At 34.8% G+C, this 18,984-nt stretch overlaps 5 protein-coding genes across 6 annotated transcripts; 3 read left to right on the top strand and 2 right to left on the bottom strand.

Annotated features, from left to right (window-relative positions):
• Positions 1 to 490: 490 nt before the first annotated feature.
• LOC111828611 lies at positions 491 to 919 on the top strand. Its single transcript, XM_023776978.1, has one exon. The coding sequence runs from the start codon at positions 491 to 493 to the stop codon at positions 917 to 919; it is 429 nt and encodes a 142-aa protein (XP_023632746.1).
• A 1,052-nt stretch (positions 920 to 1,971) lies between these two features.
• On the bottom strand, positions 1,972 to 5,743 carry LOC17874407. Of its 2 annotated transcripts, XM_023790112.1 has the most exons (8): positions 5,375 to 5,743; positions 4,843 to 4,937; positions 4,380 to 4,451; positions 3,692 to 3,769; positions 3,495 to 3,621; positions 3,124 to 3,411; positions 2,823 to 3,035; positions 1,972 to 2,406 (listed from the first exon to the last, which is right to left on the bottom strand). In XM_023790112.1, the coding sequence occupies exons 4-8, from the start codon at positions 3,760 to 3,762 to the stop codon at positions 2,167 to 2,169; spliced, it is 939 nt and encodes a 312-aa protein (XP_023645880.1). In that variant the 5' UTR covers positions 3,763 to 3,769; positions 4,380 to 4,451; positions 4,843 to 4,937; positions 5,375 to 5,743; the 3' UTR covers positions 1,972 to 2,166. The 2 variants fall into 2 exon arrangements, with proteins under 2 accessions (XP_023645880.1, XP_006279286.2); XM_006279224.2 differs by lacking the exon at positions 4,380 to 4,451.
• Positions 5,744 to 6,296: 553 nt separating this feature from the next.
• LOC17874417 (em-like protein GEA6) lies at positions 6,297 to 6,575 on the top strand. The gene has a single exon (XM_006279219.1). The coding sequence runs from the start codon at positions 6,297 to 6,299 to the stop codon at positions 6,573 to 6,575; it is 279 nt and encodes a 92-aa protein (XP_006279281.1).
• A 3,579-nt stretch (positions 6,576 to 10,154) lies between these two features.
• Positions 10,155 to 11,903, top strand: LOC111828600. Its single transcript, XM_023776933.1, has one exon. It carries the CDS (start codon positions 10,155 to 10,157, stop codon positions 11,901 to 11,903), a length of 1,749 nt encoding a protein of 582 aa, XP_023632701.1.
• Positions 11,904 to 15,073: 3,170 nt separating this feature from the next.
• LOC17874409 lies at positions 15,074 to 18,106 on the bottom strand. The gene is made up of 12 exons (XM_023790241.1): positions 18,037 to 18,106; positions 17,668 to 17,927; positions 17,425 to 17,583; positions 17,192 to 17,337; positions 17,051 to 17,101; positions 16,659 to 16,959; positions 16,397 to 16,573; positions 16,175 to 16,320; positions 15,774 to 16,046; positions 15,505 to 15,690; positions 15,263 to 15,405; positions 15,074 to 15,148 (listed from the first exon to the last, which is right to left on the bottom strand). The coding sequence occupies exons 2-9, from the start codon at positions 17,912 to 17,914 to the stop codon at positions 16,026 to 16,028; spliced, it is 1,248 nt and encodes a 415-aa protein (XP_023646009.1). The 5' UTR covers positions 17,915 to 17,927; positions 18,037 to 18,106; the 3' UTR covers positions 15,074 to 15,148; positions 15,263 to 15,405; positions 15,505 to 15,690; positions 15,774 to 16,025.
• Positions 18,107 to 18,984: the final 878 nt, after the last annotated feature.

Here is an 18,984-nt window from a genome sequence, read left to right as displayed (position 1 = left end):
TATTTTTAAAAAGAGGTATATGAAAAGGGGTATTTTTGAAATTCCCCCTAATAAAAATGACCAGCTCAGAATTTATGCTACCACATCAGCTTTTGAAACGATATTAAGCTAGCATTGTAAAAAAAAGTGATGTTAAGCTAGCATCGCAAAAAAAAAAAAGTGATGTTAAGCTAGCATCGCAAAAAAAGTGATGTGAGTTTTCTCATTTTGAGTAGAAAAAAAGAAGAAGAAATGTTTGAAGAAGTCTTTCTTTGGGGAAACATGATGCTTCGTCACTTCATCTTAGCGTCGTTTGAAAACGATACTATATGGAACATATAAGATTTATGCCAAAAAGATGATTTAAACTACCGTCACTTCATTCTAGCGTCGATTTTCAAAGCGATGCTAATATGGAACTTGGTATTGATGATTTAACACTATATATATATATATATCATCACAAATCACAATCTCTTAAACCAACCTAAACATTTTAACTTGCTTACAAATGAATACTCTCAATGAAAAATTGTTGAAGGATTATGCTCTGTATTCCTCCACAATCCACAAGCACATTTTCGCTGCATATGCAGTGCTTCTTGCTCTGCTCCAGATTATCTCGAAATCTGCAGATCGTATTGACGCGTTACGCGGTTTCCTGGTTCTCTTTCTGATCTACGTCGTCCTCATACTCTGCGAAGAAAAGCTCGGAAGAGAACCATGTCTTATCTATTACTGCGTTGGAAACCTCAGTCATCTTGTCGGCACTTTTGCCGCAGACATGCTCGTCTTCCTTATTTTCCCCATCTTCGCTCTCGTTATTGCTATTCTCTGCCTTTGTTGGTTCATATTCGTTATGCACCTCTCTTTTGCAAAGACCATGCCCATGAGCCAACCCGAAACAGCTGATCCAGAGCTCGAGCTCCCTCCGGTATGATATAGTTTTATACTATTCTCCCACGTACGTAACGGGCCAACGTAACGAACCAGATGTTATGTTATGTTATGTTATGTAATGTTTGTAATGCCCAACAAGTCTTACTTTGCTTCTATAATCACATTTAAGACTTGTTGCTGTGTTTTCTTTTTTTGTTTTTTTTCGCATTGCTGCTATCTGTTTTTATGTTATGTAATTGTTTGTTTTTTTATTTCAAAAGAAATAAATAAAAAAGTTTGTTTGTTTTATTTTTCCCCATTGCTGCTATCTGTTTCTATGTTATGTAATTGTTTGTTTTTTCTTTTTAGAAAAATAAATAAAAATGTTTGTTTGTTTTTTTGTGCTATTTTTTATCAGTTGATTTGCTTCTATCACTACAAAAAAAAGTGTATATTGTTACCGATACAACGGTCATAATATATGAATATTCGGTCACAAATGTTTCATTGTGACAAAAATGATACTAATTTCAATATGTCACAATAAAATCGTCACAAACTGATGTTAGTCACAAAAAAGTCACAACATATTACGACGGTTTATAACGGTAACAAATCGTTACTACTTGTGACAGATTTAAAATAGTCACAAATAGACACAATTCGTGACGACTAAAGCTGTCACAAATATGATACAAAATGTGACGAAAAAATAGTCACAAATATGATACAAAAAGTGACCCACAAATGGTTACAAATATGATACTAATTGTGACGGTAAAATAATCACAAATATGAAACAAAATGTGACCCAAAAACTGTCACAAATATGAAACAATTTATGACTTACAAATTGTCACATATTTGTCACAAATTATAACCATCATTGAGTCTCTAATTTGTCACAATTTGCGACCAAATTAACATCACTATTCCGACATAATTAGTGACTTGATTGCTGTCACACAATCGTCACAATTTTATATTTTTGTGACATTTTTCTTGTAACAAATTGTTACCTAACTTTCTTGAAAACTGACAAAAAGTTACGTCACTAAACAATTCCAAATTTCCTAAAAAAATCTTTAATAGAAAAAAAAACTACATTGAAAATTAACAAGCAAACAACGATATATATACATAACAAACTGACAACATTCACATACAAAGTTAATCCAAAAACACAACCTAAAGGAAATTAAAAACTAAAGAAAACAGCAACTAGACAAAGCAACCCAAAGGAAATTAAAAACTAAAGAAAACAGCAACTAGACAAAGGGGTGGACTGTTTTGGTAATGGAGTTGAGTTTAGGCATTTTGGCTTGCAAGAGATTCAACAAGTTTCTCCATAGCTTCAAGTCTTTTTTGGATCTGCTGATTTTCTTCAAGGCTTTTTTTCAGATCAGTTTCCATCTCTTGCACACGATGTGTGATCGTCTCTACTTCTTCAAAAGTTTGTGATGCGCTTGAAGAAGCACCAACAGATGGTAAAATTTCACTTAGGGCTCCAAGTCCAAAGACATGACCTTGTTTAGATGGTCCAGCAGCCTAGAAATTAAAACAATACACATGAGCTTACAATTTTGATCACACATAACTCATCACACGTAACTCATCACACGTAACTCATCACCGTAACTCATCACACGTAACTCATCACACGTAACTCATCACCGTAACTCATCACGTAATTCTCACGTAAGTCAATTTTGATCACACAAAACAATTTAACAACAAGTAATTCTCAACAAACAATTTTCATCACGTAATATATAGTTATATGGTGACTAAGCTTCTCACTATATAATCGCAGAAAAATCTAATCACACAAAACAATTTGACAACAAGTAATTCTCAGCAAACAATTTTCATCACACGTAATTTGATCCAGCCATACTAAACTAAACTTATCACTATATAATCGCAGAAAAATCTGAAAGAAACACAAGTTTTTGAAATTGTACCTTGATGTAGATTTCATTTTTCTCATTCTTGTCAAGAGTCTCAGCAGTCACATTCTCTTCACCAGCAGATTCACGTTGTCCCAAACGTTCTTGCACATGCTTCTCATAAATTTCTGCGACCAACTGTGCTCGTTGATCAACATATGTTCCATCGGGCTTTTGATGCGTTTTCTTCATCACAGCAATAAAAGAGTAGTCCTCATTGTTTGCTTCCTAGAAACAAAACAGTAAAACTAAGTGAACATGTACAAAAATGATAAAGAACAGAAATCAAATTTGAAACTTTTATTGTAAACATTACCAAAGTGTCTTGAACTTTGACAAATGAACGTGAACCCGCTCGGTGAGAATGTGGCCCTAAACCATTGCGATCAGACAGTCGAGATCTACGAGCCTTCTCACTAATTGCCTTTACTTTTGCTGTTGCCCAATGTCCTTGCATAATTGTCCAATGTTCAAGCAAAATCCAGTCTGGTTTTTCTCCTCCATTCTTTACATAGCTTATCATTCCTTTGAGGCGATATGCAGCAAGCTTGTTGAACTCTCTTTCAACTTGATAGTTGATAGCAGCTTCCCAATTAAACTTTTTCTGGAAAGCAAAATAATTGCTTATGATCAGTAAAAATTTAAATCATTCATAAAACATTGATAAACTATAAAAGAGAATAGAACCTGAAACAGTGAAAACCAAGTTCTTTTGTAAAAGCCTGGCACTTTCCTCCATGAGTACCATGCTCCCTTAAAGCAACCTTGAATGACTTTTCTCACAGCAGTTGATACTTCGGTGTGGTGTTTAAACCTGCTCCATTAAAATAAATTATGTTCTGAGTTATTATAAATCAGTGGTATTTAAAGTAAAAAGTCGATACCATTTAGCTCCATTCAACCGAGAAGGATGCAGCACAGGCAGACTTGAACGATCAACATATGGCTCTTCCATTTGTCCACTATAAAACAGATGAACATTCACAAGTTGTTAATCTCCAATTTTACAAACTGTTCCAAGTTCAAAACATTTAGTAAACTTTTACAGAATAGATCAAAGACAAACAGATTTACAAAAGAACTGTAATCTAGAATAACAGAGGTTAACAAAGAATTCAAACTGACACTATAGATTAACAGAGAATTGTAAAACCTGTGAGTAAAGAATGTGTAAAGCTACTAAAAACAGATATAAGAGAGACTAACACAGATTTGATTATGTCTCTTATCTAGATTACACATTCTAATCTAGACTAAGAGGGATTAACAAAGATTTGTAAAACCTAGTATCAAGAGAATTTGTAAACTGTAAAAAATCTAGTATCAAGAGTACGTGATATAACTGTAAGAGATATAGACTACCAGCAGAGAGATTTGAGCAGAGATTAGAGTTTTAAGGATTAGAAGTTTAAAATATTCAACTAGAAACAGGGAGATCTGAGCAGAGATTAGAGTTTCAACTGGATCAGAAAGTTTTAAAATCTATACTAGCCAAAGGGAGATTTGAACAGAGAATTGAAAACTGATTAGAAGTTTAACATCTAGATTTACCCTAAAAATATGTAAAAGTACCTTTCAGTGAGATCTCTTGAGTGAATAAGAACCCAATAGGTCTTCTAAAAGAGAAGTGGCGTCGAGAATGATCTGAGAAGTTAAGGGAGATGGTTAAATAGTTTCCAGTTTTCACACAGTTTTAGGGATTTTTAATGAGCTAGAGAAATTTTGGCAAAATTTAAAGCGGTGAATGAAAATTTTAGGTTTACTTCTTAAAAATTAAAGCGCTAATAGTAAAAAAGAAGATTTTAATGATCTAAAAAATAATAATACGGTTGATTTGCTTAATGTATTAACTTATATGCATATTACATTTAATTTAAAGCAAGAGATGACCAGTACTTGAACTAGATCTTGTAGCTGTGACTTAAATATACTCTTTAACCTTATATTTTAACTAAATCAAACAAAGCAAATGATCCATCATCAAAACCGACACTGAAAAGCAAATCCTTTATCAAAAACAAGAATTAGAGAGTACCTGTTCAACCAAATTATGATGATACGCCACAATAGGACATATTGACATATACACAGACGAACTACCTTCCCTTGATAGTCGCAACAAGTCCGAACCTGGAAATAATATCAACAAGTGAGTATTCATTCTCACACGGATCACACAGCAAAACATGAATCGAAACACTCTAAACCAACAGCAGCAACAACACCTCTTTATGTACAGACAAACACAACATTAGAACACATAAAAAGCAAGGGAGGCAAAACTCTCGATAAACAATAAAAAAGAACCTCCTTTGGTTTGACAATGTGGTTTCTCAAATGTATAGTTGTTCTGTAATGAATGTATAACAATTCTGCAAGAGGTGGATCCGTTAACAAAGTCCTAAATAACAAAAGTTGCTCGATAAATCAAAGCAATTTCATACAAATCTTATAAATCATGCCCTCATTAGAAATCATGTGATCTAACTAGTTTCAATTCTTTATAAAGTCCAAATCCAATCTCAGAACGGGATCTCAAAAGGGGGATAAACGAGAAATCGGACTACCTTTCAGACATGGTGGCGATAGTTTTAAACGCTTGAATCAAGCCACGATCGGAGTTGGAGTTACGATTATGCCACCTCCCGAGAGAAGAAGACAAGAAGTCACCCGAGGAACCATTGGGCTGGGCGATGACAGTGGTTAGAGCACTACCGGCGATAAGAGGGTTGGTTGGACCACCGACACGATTGGGATCGCTGTTAGAAGACAGACTCATTAGCGAAGGTACGCCACTCAGAGGTCTCATCAATATAGTGAGATTCCAAAACCAAACCACACTTGGTGCAAAGGATATCCCCAGCTGAGTGATCGAACACCAACTTCGTCTCCTTCTTACAATCCGTACAATGCGCATCCGAAAATGGAGGCTTCTGAGTGTTTCGGACAGAGATAGTAACCTAAAAGAACGATTCCGGTTATTTTGACAATCTGGTTCGATTGCAATCGGTTCATTAGCTATTGGTTTTCTAAATTAGAAGCTTTTGCTAATGAAATTGGTTTTTCGGTCCAAAACCAAATCAGGAGGATATATATTTGATATTAGAAGCTAAAGCTTATCAACGTGACATACAAAACAGTGACCACGTGTTCATCATATCTTTTTTTTTATTATTATGTTCGTTTGTTTCAACAAAATATAAGACAAAATAAAGTATAAGATTCAACTTTGAAAGTAACCTTTAACTCGTCCCTTCAGGGACATCCGATAAAAAAACCTTTAACTCTCAACAAAAATATAACAAAATATTTAGAAGGTAAAGCTTCTTTCTCACAAAGAACAAAAACAAGCGTTGTACTTGTTGCTCTGTTTTATAGATGATAAGTAACAAACGAAACAGAGTATCATCATCATCAAAGTCTTTTGTGAATTTGGTTTGGTTTTTCTATAGCGTTTAAATAAACTGTGTTGTAAGAAAGTATAGTGCAATGGCATCTCAACAAGAGAAGAAGCAGCTGGACGATAGGGCGAAGAAGACAGAGACTGTCGTACCAGGTGGCACTGGAGGCAAAAGCTTAGAAGCTCAACAACATCTCGCTGAAGGGAGGAGCCGAGGAGGACAAACTCGAAAGGAGCAGTTAGGAACCGAAGGATATCAGGAGATGGGACGCAAAGGTGGTCTAAGCACTGGAGACAAGCCTGGTGGTGAAAACGCTGAGGATGAAGGAGACGAGATAGACGAATCCAAATTCAGGACCAAGACCTAATATTTAAATCGAAACTTCCTTCCCACGGATGTAATATTGAAAGAATCCGGTTTAAAGTCTTTTCATGAAGTAGTTATATATAGGTTGTGTTTAGTTTCTTCATGTCGTATGTAAGTCCTTGTTTATTTAACGGGATGACGATGACCATGTGAATCTTCTCGTCTACGTAAGTGTTTGTTTGTTTCCATGTAACCATGTGTTAAGTCTTGCCTTTAATAAGAAGTTAAAGATTGTGGGATAAAAAAAAAACAGAGTATTTAGAGAAACTTGTGATATTATTAATAACTGAAACTGAGTTTTACAATAACGATACTATGTGTTTAAATACTTATACACAACAAGAGAGAGGTTGTGTCTTTCTACACATGTGTACACAAAAAGAGAGAAACCAAAACCAAAAAACAAACACGAAAACATCATGTGTACATCAACGTTTGTTAACGTCTCTTAGCGATGGATCGTTTATGACAAACCGGTTCCTCTCCCAAGCTAGTATGTTGAGAAAGACAACATAACATTTTATTACAGACAAAACAGAGCATTATTCAAGTTGCATAAGATACAAAGAACCAAATAAACAAAAAAATGAACTATTCTTCATCCAAAATGATTTGGCATATATATTTTAAGCATATCTATTATAACTTTTTGCGTTTCTTTATCGGGGTGAAGCTGTCCATCTGCATAGTAAATCTTCTGTTCGTTTAAATCGAATTCATGTTGAACTTTTTTCTCTTTGCCCAATTCTTGAACAACTCCATCTCCCGATTGAAACTCTCCATCTCCGGGATGGAACTCTCCTCCATCTTCATAATAAAATGTTTTGTTTAGATCAAATCTTCGTTGAAATTTTTTCTTCTGATCCGTTTTTTGAACAATTAGCACTTCTTCCCCATTTTGAACGTTTTCCAATTCATTTGTTTCTTGTTTTGTTTTTTCTATAAACATGGAATCCACATAAATCAATATCAATATAAATCAGCAAACATACAACGTAATTACGAAAAATTAATGCTTTAACAGATCTATGAACGAAAAACTGAGAGTAAATAACTAACCAGAAATTGTAGCAAAATCCATTGCACTATAGAACAACAAAACTCTCCAACAAAAAATCCCTATATTAGTAAAAGAGAAGTACAAAAAGTGGTTCTGGGTTGGGTCAATTTTAAAAAATTACCCGAAATTTGTAATTGGATCTTTTAAAATTGGATAGATTAATGGGTTTGGATACATACACCGGATACTTTCCAAATCTAATTTTAGGATTGTATTATTTCCATAACTAATTATATGATTTACTAATATTTCTCTAACTAATTTAATACAATCTATTTAAAAATATTATTCTTCTTTCACTTTTATTTGATATTATTTTTAATTTATGATATTATACTATATAATATAAATATTTAATAAAAATTTAACTTTTTTTGCATATGTTGCAATTTGAATTTTTCAAAACGGACATATAATACTCAACTACACTCGGTTAAATATTTTGGACAATGGTTTAAAATCATTATAAGTATGACCAATATTAAAACCATTGTTACATGAGTATATTTAAAATTTCAAATAGTTTTAAAATATTATAAATATAAGGTTCAAATATATAAAACATTTATAATTTAAAATATTGAAATATTTTTTTGACGACATAAATGTAATTTTGGAGACATAATTTTTATTGATAAAATATATTATATATCAAACTATGTAAATTTTAGATAATTCACGGGTAGTTTGTTAAAATCACAATTATAATGATAAAGCGAGTTACGAATAATGTTTTTTACGAAATGAATTCTGTTACGAGTTGGACTTTCAAAAAACAATATTGTAAATATGTAAATTTTACGTATATTCCTACTTTTACTACAAAAATAGTCAAAATGAATAATTTATCGACAAATATTATTTCGTGCTGTTAAATTTTCACCGTGTTTTTAATTGTATCAAAACTCAGTATATGATTATTTACTCGCTTTTTCTTTTATTATTTGATTTAAACATATTATAAAAATATATGATTTACCGTAATCGACTGCATTCTAACAAAATTAATATGTAACATATTCTAATCCGTTAAAAGTTATATATATGTAATTATTTCCCCCGCGCTGTAGCGCGGGTCCGAACCTAGTTTATGAGTAAATATATAGCAACCGAAATATAACAAACTAAATAAATAAATCTAATGATATAAAATATTCAAAGCCAAAAATAGTAAAAACAACGACTTAAGCTAAAATTTGTCACAAAGAAAAAAAAACGACTTAAACTTAACAACTAAATATATATTTCCTTAAATCTAGGAAGATTTGATCAACCTTAGACTTAGTCACCAAAACTTAAGAAACACAAAAGTGACGTATATAGTTTTTGTTAAAGTTTATAGGGTTATTAATGATTCAGACCAAAACTCAGAAGAATCAAGTCATCATCACCCAACGAACACTACAGGATTATTAATCACAAAGGTTAGCCACTTAGCAAGACCAAATTGTTTATTTTATAGAAAGAATTATAACGTTTAGGACTTTACCGGAGATCGAAGCGGATCATCAAAAAACTGTCGTAAAAAGTTTTTTGGGATACGACCAAGCTACGGACGTATTCATGGTGTTATGTATAACATGTCGAAGTGGGATATTTAAAAACCCACTCCTGGGTCTTATTGATTAGAAAATAGGCATCTCTAGAATTTGCTTAGCCTGAAACCATCAGAATCAAAATCCATGCCTCTGGAGGAGTTACCTGTTCATAAAGAAGACCAATTATGCGTTTTTGCTTTTGCTCTTTACATGTGAACTGCATTTTTATGCTGGCACCTGAACAAAGCATCTTCCGTACCCCTTTCCATGTCTTTTTTTCCTTCCAAATTTGATTAATGTTCTTGTTATGCATCCATTACTCTCTTTTTCTTCAATTCTTACCTTTCTAGTTTCCGCTGCTCTTTCTTAGACACTTCTCTTTACTCCACAACTGTTTAAAAGAGTTTCATATCTTAGTTTACACTAATAGCTTGTTGGTTTATTTTTCTCAGTCCAGTAGACGTCTCCGATAGAAGACAAATTGCAACCATAAGCGTTCGGTATGTTTGCATTTGATCTGTCTTAATGAAGTTCTACTACTCGTTTGGATAAAATAATTTTGGCATGCCTTTCTTTCTGTCAACACCTTTTAGCATGCTATCTTGACTTTATTTTCTCAATTTTTTTTCAGGTAATCAAAATGTCATTTAACAGTGATATATATGATAGAAGGCGTTGGATGTATGAACGAATCGATCACACAACCAAAAAAGTTTCAGAAACTTATTGTCAAGGTTTGGAAACTTTTTTTAAGTTTGCAAAAAGTCAGCCTCTATTTTTGGAGAATAGAAAACTTTTTTGTCCTTGTGTTAAGTGTGAGAACGGAGGAAAATTACAAGAAGAGCATATTGTGTCAGCACATTTATTCAACAAAGGGTTTATGCTTAACTATTGGGTTTGGACTTCTCATGGTGAAGATTATGATATGTTTGACAATGATTATGAAGAAAATGTTTCCAGGCCAGAATCTCACACAGAGCCAATGAATCCTTATGAGGAAATGGTTTCAGATGCATTTGCTAATACAGAGTCAGCTTTTGATCAGAGGTCGGAAGAAGAGCCTAATCCCGAGGCAAAAATGTTTTATGATATTCTGGATGCTGCGAAACAACCAATTTATGATGGATGTAAAGAAGGTCTTTCGAAACTCTCTTTAGCAGCTCGGCTTATGAGTTTGAAAACGGATTATAATCTATCTCAAAATTGTATGGACTCAATTGCTCAGATGATGCAAGAATATTTGCCAGAAGGTAACCACTCACCAAAGTCCTACTATGATATCAAGAAGCTTATGCGGTCTTTGGGTTTACCTTATCATAAAATTGATGTTTGTCAAGATAATTGCATGATATTCTGGAAAGAAACTGAGAAGGAAGAGTATTGTTTGTTCTGTAAAAAAGATAGATTTCGTCCTAAGCAGAAGTTTGGGCAGAAAAGAATTGCACATCGTCAGATGTTTTATTTGCCGATAGCCAATAGACTGAAGAGATTATACCAGTCTCGTAATACTGCAAAAGATATGAGATGGCATGCTGACCACTTAGAAAAAGACGGAGAAATGTGTCATCCATCAGATGGAGAAGCATGGAAGCATTTTCACAAGGTACACCCTGATTTTGCATCTCAACCAAGAAATGTTTACCTAGGACTATGCACAGACGGTTTTAATCCTTTTGGAATGTCAGGACATAATTATTCTTTGTGGCCTGTTATATTGACACCGTATAATCTGCCACCTGAGATGTGTATGAAGCAAGAATTTATGTTCCTAACCATTCTAGTTCCTGGGCCAAATCATCCTAAGAGAAGTCTAGATATATTTCTCCAACCATTGATAGAAGAGTTGAAAGATTTGTGGGTTAATGGTGTTGAAGCATATGATATTTCTACTAAAGAAAACTTTCTCTTAAAAGCTGTACTCATGTGGACAATAAGCGACTTTCCAGCGTATGGTATGCTTTCTGGATGGACAACTCATGGTCGGTTGGCATGTCCTTATTGTTTGGATCAAACTGAGGCATTTTGGTTAAAAAATGGTAAGAAGACAAGTTGGTTTGATTGTCATCGGTGTTTTCTACCAGTTGATCATAGCTACCGGCGGAATAAAAAAAAATTCAAAAAAGGAAGGGTTGTAGATGATAGTCCATCAAAGATATTAACAGGCGAGGAGCTTTTTAATGAAGTCAACTATTTACCAAAAACAGTTGATTGCGGAGGGAACCATGGACGATTGCAAGGATACGGTAAAACGCACAACTGGCATAAGCAAAGCATCTTGTGGGAGCTACCTTATTGGAAGGATCTTGAACTTCGACATAATCTGGATGTGATGCACACTGAAAAGAACTTTCTCGATAATATCATCAATACTTTACTGAATGTGCAGGGAAAAACAAAAGATAACATCAAATCACGACTTGATTTGCAAGAGCACTGTAATCGCAAAGAGTTGCACTTAACAGCTGATGGAAAGGCACCAATCCCAATTTTTAGACTACAACCAGAAGCCAAAGCAGTATTTTTACGATGGCTCCACGAGGATGTTAAATTTTCAGATGGATATTCATCAAGTTTATCAAACTGTGTTGATCTAGTTGGGACAAAACTAACAGGAATGAAAAGTCATGACTGTCATGTTTTAATGCAACGATTACTTCCAGTTGCATTTGCTGAGCTTTTGGATAAATCTGTACACGAAGCACTTTCAAGTAAGTTTTCAGCATTTATTTAATTTATTTTATTTATCTCAATATTTTAAAATTAATTTTTTGCTATACATACTTGTTCAATATATTTGAAAAATATGATCATTAAAAACCTATTAACGTATATGTTGATGAAGAGTAGACACTGAACCTGATTTTTTTTAAAACATTAACATGTATGTGTTAATGTTTAACGTATATTTGTTAAGAACGGTTATCAAAATTAATCTACGAAATAATAGAGATCTTCAAAGAAACGTAGATGCTTTGGTCACTCGACATGACGACAACGTGTTTACTGCTATTTTGACGTGATATGAGGATTCTAAGTAAACCGATATGTACTCTAATCTTAAGTATTTAGATGCGTCTGATTACATATCAATTGTGGAACTATTAAACAAGGTAGACCAAGATTGGATTTAACCGACACATACGTCTGAGTACATATCAATTGTGGTATGTGTTGATCGTATAAAAACCCTATGTGTCTTAGTGTCTAAGTGTTTAACGTAGACGTGGATATAAGTATCTCATAAAATAGGTTAAAGCTACGTAGACATGAGAACCCATGGTTATATTAAGTCATTATTATGTTTGTTAAACGAGTTAAAGTGATCTAAGGCATCTGTTTATCATTTTTTTTGCTAGAATTTTATTCATATAACTATCTTTTTTTTTTGTAGTTATCAGCTTATTTTTTCGGGACCTATGCGCAAAAACTATACACAAAGATGGTGTTGCAATGCTGCAAAAAAATATTTGTATAGTTCTTTGTAATCTCGAAAAAAAATTTCCTCCTTCTTTTTTCGATGTCATGGAACACTTGGTAATTCACTTGCCACACGAAGCTACCCTTGGTGGACCTGTGCAGTTTAGATGGATGTACTGTTTTGAGCGATACATGGGTCATCTAAAGAAGAAGGTGAAAAACAAGGCAAAGGTAGAAGGTTCAATTGTTGAGCAATACATCAATGAAGAAATATCTACCTTTTGTACTTATTACTTTGAACCACACATCAAGACAAAAAATCGAACCGGAGATCGACACTATGATGGAGGTAATCAATACGATACACATGAGTTTGATGGAATTCCAGATATATTTTCTCAAGTAGGGAGGGGCAGTGGTAAAGAAACACAAATATGGCTCCAAGATAAAGATCACAATATCGCACATACATATATTTTGCGGAACTGCGATGAATTAAGATCTTTTGAAAGGTATGAAAATATTATATGCACATATATACTTTAATTATATATTTGTTTACATAAGCAGAAGAGTTCGTAATTACTCCTTACGTATATATATAGGTTATTTGATGAGAGCATGATTGCGGCTAATCCTGGGATAAATGAAAATAATCTAATTGAGCTTAGAGAAAAGCAATACTCAAGCTGGTTACAGAAACATGTAAGTGTTTAAATTTTTAATAGCATGTGATATATATATGATATATTAAGCTTATGTTGTAGTTTGTGTTGTATATATGGGATTTTTAAAATAGGTGGAGGATACTTGGAAGGATAATTCATATCCAAAGTGGTTGTTGAGTCTCGTTCATGGTCCAATGGTTCAAGTTACTTGTTGGCCAATGTATTTTTGTCGTGGATATATATTTCACACATATGATCATGGGAAAGATAAAAAAAATGCCAATTATGGAGTTTGTGTGAAAGGTACAACATCTTCTAGCTCAAGTAAAGAAGCTGCTGAATTCTATGGAGTATTGAGAGAGATTTATGAGCTTCATTATCCTGGACCAGTTGATCTTAAAGTCGTGGTTTTCAAATGTGATTGGTATGATTCAACCATTGGGAAAGGTATAAGAATAAACAAGTCAGGTATTATCGATATTAATGCTAAAAGGCATTATGAGAAGTACGATCCTTTTGTTTTGGCTTCACAAGCAGATCAAGTATGTTATGTTCCCTATCCACGGATGAATCGGGCAAAAAAAGATCAACAATGGGAAGCAGCAATTATGATACAACCGAGAGGAAAAGTATTGGTCAACCAAAATCTGGATTTCACTGCAATGCAACATGATAACGATAATTCTGTTGTCCAGTCTGATTCATTGGACGTCGAGTCACTATCATATCTAGATGGCCAACCAGATGACCTTGATGATCCAGTAGTAGAAGAAGAAGTTGGATCAGATGCTGAAGACGGGAATTCTGATATCGAATTAACTTCTGACGAATCTGATTGATATTTTTAAAACTTTTTTTTGTGTCATTTGTACTCTTTTCGATTTTTTTATACTTTTATTTCTTTTTATTCTTTCCAAAATTTATGATAGTTTCTTATTTAATTTTAAATTCACGTATTTTTAGTGTAGTCACAAAAGTGGTAATAATTTTGTCACAATTATGGCTAAATACAAAAGTTACAAAAAAACAGTAAATAATTGTGACAAGGTAGTTACAAATCGTTTGTAACAAGAAGTTACGTCAATTTAGTCACAAAATCGTATAATTTAGTTACCTTATTTGGTCACAGCACCGTAATTATATTTGTGACTATATATTTTGTAACAAAATCGACATAAATAGTGACCAAAATTAGTTACCTTTAAATCAGTCATAGTATTATAACTAAATTGTTACGTATTTACGACCATTTTATATACGTCACATTTTGGTATGTAAATCGTCATAATTTTGTGACCTCACAAATGGTCACAATTTATTTGTCACAATATATGCTTTTTTTGTAGTGTTTTTGCTTTTCTGAATATTCTGTGAACAAAGGCCAATAAATTATTGCATCCTTAGAAAATCAATCTTTTGATTTTTTGTGTCGCTCTCGGGTCCTTCTTTCTTCTACTTTTATTGTGAAATGAAAATGCAACTAATAATTTACTACTTCAGAGTGAAGCAAAACATCTAATATAAAAGAGTATGTAACACTAAAACCAACCACCATTTTCTTTTTTTGGTCCATAGGTTGAGTTGCTATTCCCTTTTAGTTAATTGAAAACAAAACAACAAAGGACTTGTAAATAAACGCAAGTTTTCTTGGTTAAAAAACACCCACCATGGGCCTTCTTCAGTTCTTTTTCTTCTATCTTCTTCTTCTTCACGTCCACACTTCATTCACTTTCGCTACAATATTTTTAAGTTTCAGTAAGAAAACCCCAGAATCCTTTATGATTAGAGAAATCTCAACGTTATCAGATACAATATAGCTTGCCTTGGATACCACGGTTTGGACCACACTCCCTTAGAAGAAACCGAGCTTTCGCAGCAACCAGTCCAACAACTGCTTAAGAAAATAAAGGCAGGGAGGTCAAAATTAGGCAAACAAAACAGACTGTGAGCAACCACAAAATGTATTAATACAAGTCCATCAGGTTTGGCTAGGATGCTTGACTACCTTCCGCTTGTGTGGCCAACTAGTAACATGAGTGGTAAAATTTTCAAACCCTTGGCCATGATGATTGTCGGAGCATACCGAGCAAATCCAGAAGGCAGATTCACTCGTTTCACTGCACTTATCCTCCTCAAGTGCTCCCGAATCTGTGGAAAAATATATAAAAATTGCCAGTTAGTTGACCAAAAGATTGTAGCCGGTATTGCTGTTTCTTGCAACAACACCGTTAGAGAGGACAAACACACCTGCCCGGAAAAAGCCTTCAAAAGAATGAGATGGAACCGGCAGAAGAATGTTGTATCCCATCATTTCTAACCGGAAAGCATGAACAGAAGCAAAGGACATTGCGTCGGATATGACCATTATATTAGCTGGAGGTGGATTCTTAACACTAAACTCACAGATAAAGCGATCCAAAGTGGCTTAAAACCCTGTTTCAGAAACTAAAGACTTCACTATCTAACCAAGAAACCATCCACTAATGAGAAAGGCACAAATGTGAGAAGATCCTAACCAGAGGCTATGAGATTAAGGTCTATTCCAGTGGAATAGACTTCTTTAAGGATGTTACTAGGTACATCTGTTAGTACGCCAATGGCAGTGATGGTGAGAGGACCATAGTAGCCTTCATTCTCCAAAAACTGTTTAATACACGGACCGACCCGACGAGGAACACAGCCAGGTGGAACCGGACACTTCTTGATGTCCCAAAAGACCGATGTTACAGCTCCGAAGTCTTTCTCATGAGGCTCAGTTAGAGGTGAGCTTAAGCATTGGAGTTGCTTACCTGCCAGGAAATTAAAGACAACATGGGGTACAATTTTGGACAAACAAAACTAGAAGAAGACAGAATGGTAAACTACTTGAGGTAAGAGGTTTCTCAATTCGTTTGACTCAAAACAAAACAATGATTACCTTCGGTTGATGGTATGTACCAGAGAGATGCTTGGTGATACAAAGAAAGTCTGTATTAGGAGCACTACGATAATTGCATACTGAGCAGAAGAAACTGGCAAGTTCACCAGGTGGACTGCTCTGAGCCTCCTCAAGTGCCCCTGAGTCTATGGAAAAAAATAAAAGTAGTCAGGTGAACAGCATGTTATTTAGAAAACAATGCAAGTGAGGACAAACACATACCTGGCCGAAAAAACCATTGAAGAGAATCATAGGGAAAATGCTGCACAAGGTTGCATCTCCCTGGTAGATAGGTTGCAGGATAAGCAAAGATTTTGGCATTGGATATGACCATTACGTTAAGTAGAGGACCACTATTATTGAAAAGCTCAGAAACGAACTCCACAGTGTCTGAGGGACCTGTTTAAGAAACTAAAGATTTGAGACTCTATTCAAGGAAAACATCCATTATTGTAGAAAGGACTAAGGATGAGAAGATATTAACCGTATGGGACATTATGAAGACCGATTCCAGTGATATAGACTTTTCCCAGAATGTCTTCAGGAACGTCTGTTAGAACGCCAATGGCAATGATTTTGACATGACCAAAGTAGCCTTTTTTAAACAAGAAATGTCTGATGTGCAGACTGACCATCCTAGCATCAAAACCAGGGGGAACTGGACACGTATTGATGTCCCAAACGACAATTGTGTCATGAGTCCTCTTTACATCCTCCCAGCATAGTCTATTATCAGGTGGTAGAACGTTTGTCAGCTTCAGACTTTTTTTGACAGGCGAATTCACCTCCAGTGGAGAAAAAACAACATGGGGTCAGAATTAAGCAAACAATGCTAAAATTTTAGAAATTAAAACAAGAATTTGGTGGCATCCTCACCTTGACAGTGTCAACTGGAAGAGGAGGCGCAGTATTCCTAGCCTCCATTTCCTTGAAGGACAAATGACCATGGAGTCAAAACAAGTAAGTGACTAGTAGTGGCAATGAGAAAATGTATTGATACAATGCTAGGATGATTACCATGGAGCGATGAAAGTTTCGAAGATGTTCTTCACAAGATAGATGAGCGATGAGATTATCAAAGCTTTGTTGAGGAGGATCACGGGCGCATACAAAGCAATCCCACAAGGCAGATTCCCCTGTTTTCTCCTCAAGTGCGTTTAAATCTGTGGGAAAAATATATAGGCAGTTGATACAGATACATTTGTGGGTTCTTTCATCAAAGAAGACAGTGAGAGAGAACAAACACATACCTAAGCTGTCAAAAGAATAAAATGGAAACGGCTCGAGAGGGTTATAGCCAAACATTTTTAGAACCCTAAAAAAACCAGGGTAGGCGTCTTTGGCAGATATGGCCATAAAATTAGCTGGAGTTGGATTTGTATCTACGAGGTCTGAAATGTCTAAGTGACCTGTTTGATAAATCTAAAGGCATGAGACATAAGATCAACTATATTAGAAGAAAGGAATAATTAAGGATGAGAAAAGATACTAACAGGGGGTGACGATGGAAAGAGAGATTCCACTGGAATAGACTTGTCTCAGGATCTCAGTAGGTACGTCGGATAGTTTGCCAAAGGCAGTGACGGTGAGAGGACCACGGTAGCCATTCCTATCCAAAAACCGCCTAATACACGGAAGGACCAGACCAGGATTTAAGCCATCGGGAACCGGACACTTCATGATGTCCCAAAAGACCGTTGTTGCAGCCCTAGCCTCCTCCTCCGTAGCATGATCCATCATTCACGAGACGACCCTTCAAATAAAACCGCACTATTCAGATTGACAGAGAGATTGGAACACGGCCGGAATCGTTTCCGATATATTTTCAAAGGCGACAGAGAGAACAGGAGCGAGAAATTTACCTGTGAAATAAGTTGGATCTCGAAATCGACTACGACGGTTAGGGTTTCGAAATTCCTGACGGAGGAAACCTTTTCGTCCCGTATATATTTATATATATATGGGGAGGCTAGATAGGTTTGAGAATGGGCTTTATTTTCATGGGCTAACAGTTTATATGATTCGGCCTTTGTGCAAAGGATCCTATATATGCTTTTTTTTCCTACAACTGGAGAGATAGATTAACACATACCGGATATTTCGTCATTCTCTGAATTAAGGACTTCAATCACGACGACATATCCCTTTTTTGTCGATAGTATAAAGACTAATATAATGGTTACCAATATAGTTTTATCAAAACTTAAAATGAAAAAAAAATCGTTTCATCTTCTCCACATCTCCTTTTATGATACAGGAAAGGAGATAAGAAGAGTGGCACGTGAGAAGGAAACAAGGTGCTAGACACGTGGGAGAACTTTATTGGCCTGAAAGAAAAGAATACTTAGATCGAGGAGAGGCGTATAAAGGAGAGAAAAAGATCAGCTGTGAAGATAGAACCAGAAAAGTATCAATTTGTGTAATCTTCTTCGTCTTCAATTCTCTCTGTAAAATCTTAGGGTATGGCATTTCATTGTTGCCAGAGCTGATTCTACTTCTAAGCTCTATCACATAAGACTTGGACTCTCGTTTCATGAACGACAATTTAATTTATCGATTCAATTGTTCTTTTTAAACAAACTAAAATTTATATTAATCGTCGCTTAATCTCCATCGAAAGAGAAGGTGTTCCAAACCAAAGACAACAATGCCAAAATGGCTAGAAGTACTGTTGCTATTAGAGCAAAACACATTACGCACAAAACATGGATAGGAGCAAACACTACATTTAATCCACTAAAATCTATGAAGGAGAGTCCTTGAATCTCCACGCCAATAGTGATAAAAAAGTGAAATGAAGCTTTGGAAAC

The sequence above is a fragment of the Capsella rubella genome, unplaced genomic scaffold (genome assembly GCF_000375325.1).
Source record: "Capsella rubella cultivar Monte Gargano unplaced genomic scaffold, Caprub1_0 scaffold_33, whole genome shotgun sequence".
In the NCBI taxonomy this organism is placed as follows: domain Eukaryota; kingdom Viridiplantae; phylum Streptophyta; class Magnoliopsida; order Brassicales; family Brassicaceae; genus Capsella; species Capsella rubella.
This window is presented reverse-complemented; position numbering and strand designations above follow the sequence as displayed.

Excerpts from the sequence above, each read along its gene's own strand:
- LOC111828600 (XM_023776933.1), top strand. The coding sequence starts at position 10,155 with ATGAATCCTTATGAGGAAATGGTTTCAGATGCATTTGCTAATACAGAG.
- LOC17874409 (XM_023790241.1), bottom strand. The coding sequence starts at position 17,914 with ATGATGGATCATGCTACGGAGGAGGAGGCTAGGGCTGCAACAACGGTC. Across the intron at positions 16,960-17,050 it reads TTCCAGTTGACACTGTCAAG|GTGAATTCGCCTGTCAAAAA; the intron begins GTGAGGATGCCA and ends TCTCCACTGGAG. Across the intron at positions 16,047-16,174 it reads GTACATACCATCAACCGAAG|GTAAGCAACTCCAATGCTTA; the intron begins GTAATCATTGTT and ends ATTTCCTGGCAG.
- LOC111828611 (XM_023776978.1), top strand. The coding sequence starts at position 491 with ATGAATACTCTCAATGAAAAATTGTTGAAGGATTATGCTCTGTATTCC.
- LOC17874417 (XM_006279219.1), top strand. The coding sequence starts at position 6,297 with ATGGCATCTCAACAAGAGAAGAAGCAGCTGGACGATAGGGCGAAGAAG.
- LOC17874407 (XM_023790112.1), bottom strand. The coding sequence starts at position 3,762 with ATGGAAGAGCCATATGTTGATCGTTCAAGTCTGCCTGTGCTGCATCCT. Across the intron at positions 3,622-3,691 it reads CGGTTGAATGGAGCTAAATG|GTTTAAACACCACACCGAAG; the intron begins GTATCGACTTTT and ends TTAATGGAGCAG. Across the intron at positions 3,036-3,123 it reads TCAAAGTTCAAGACACTTTG|GAAGCAAACAATGAGGACTA; the intron begins GTAATGTTTACA and ends TTTTGTTTCTAG.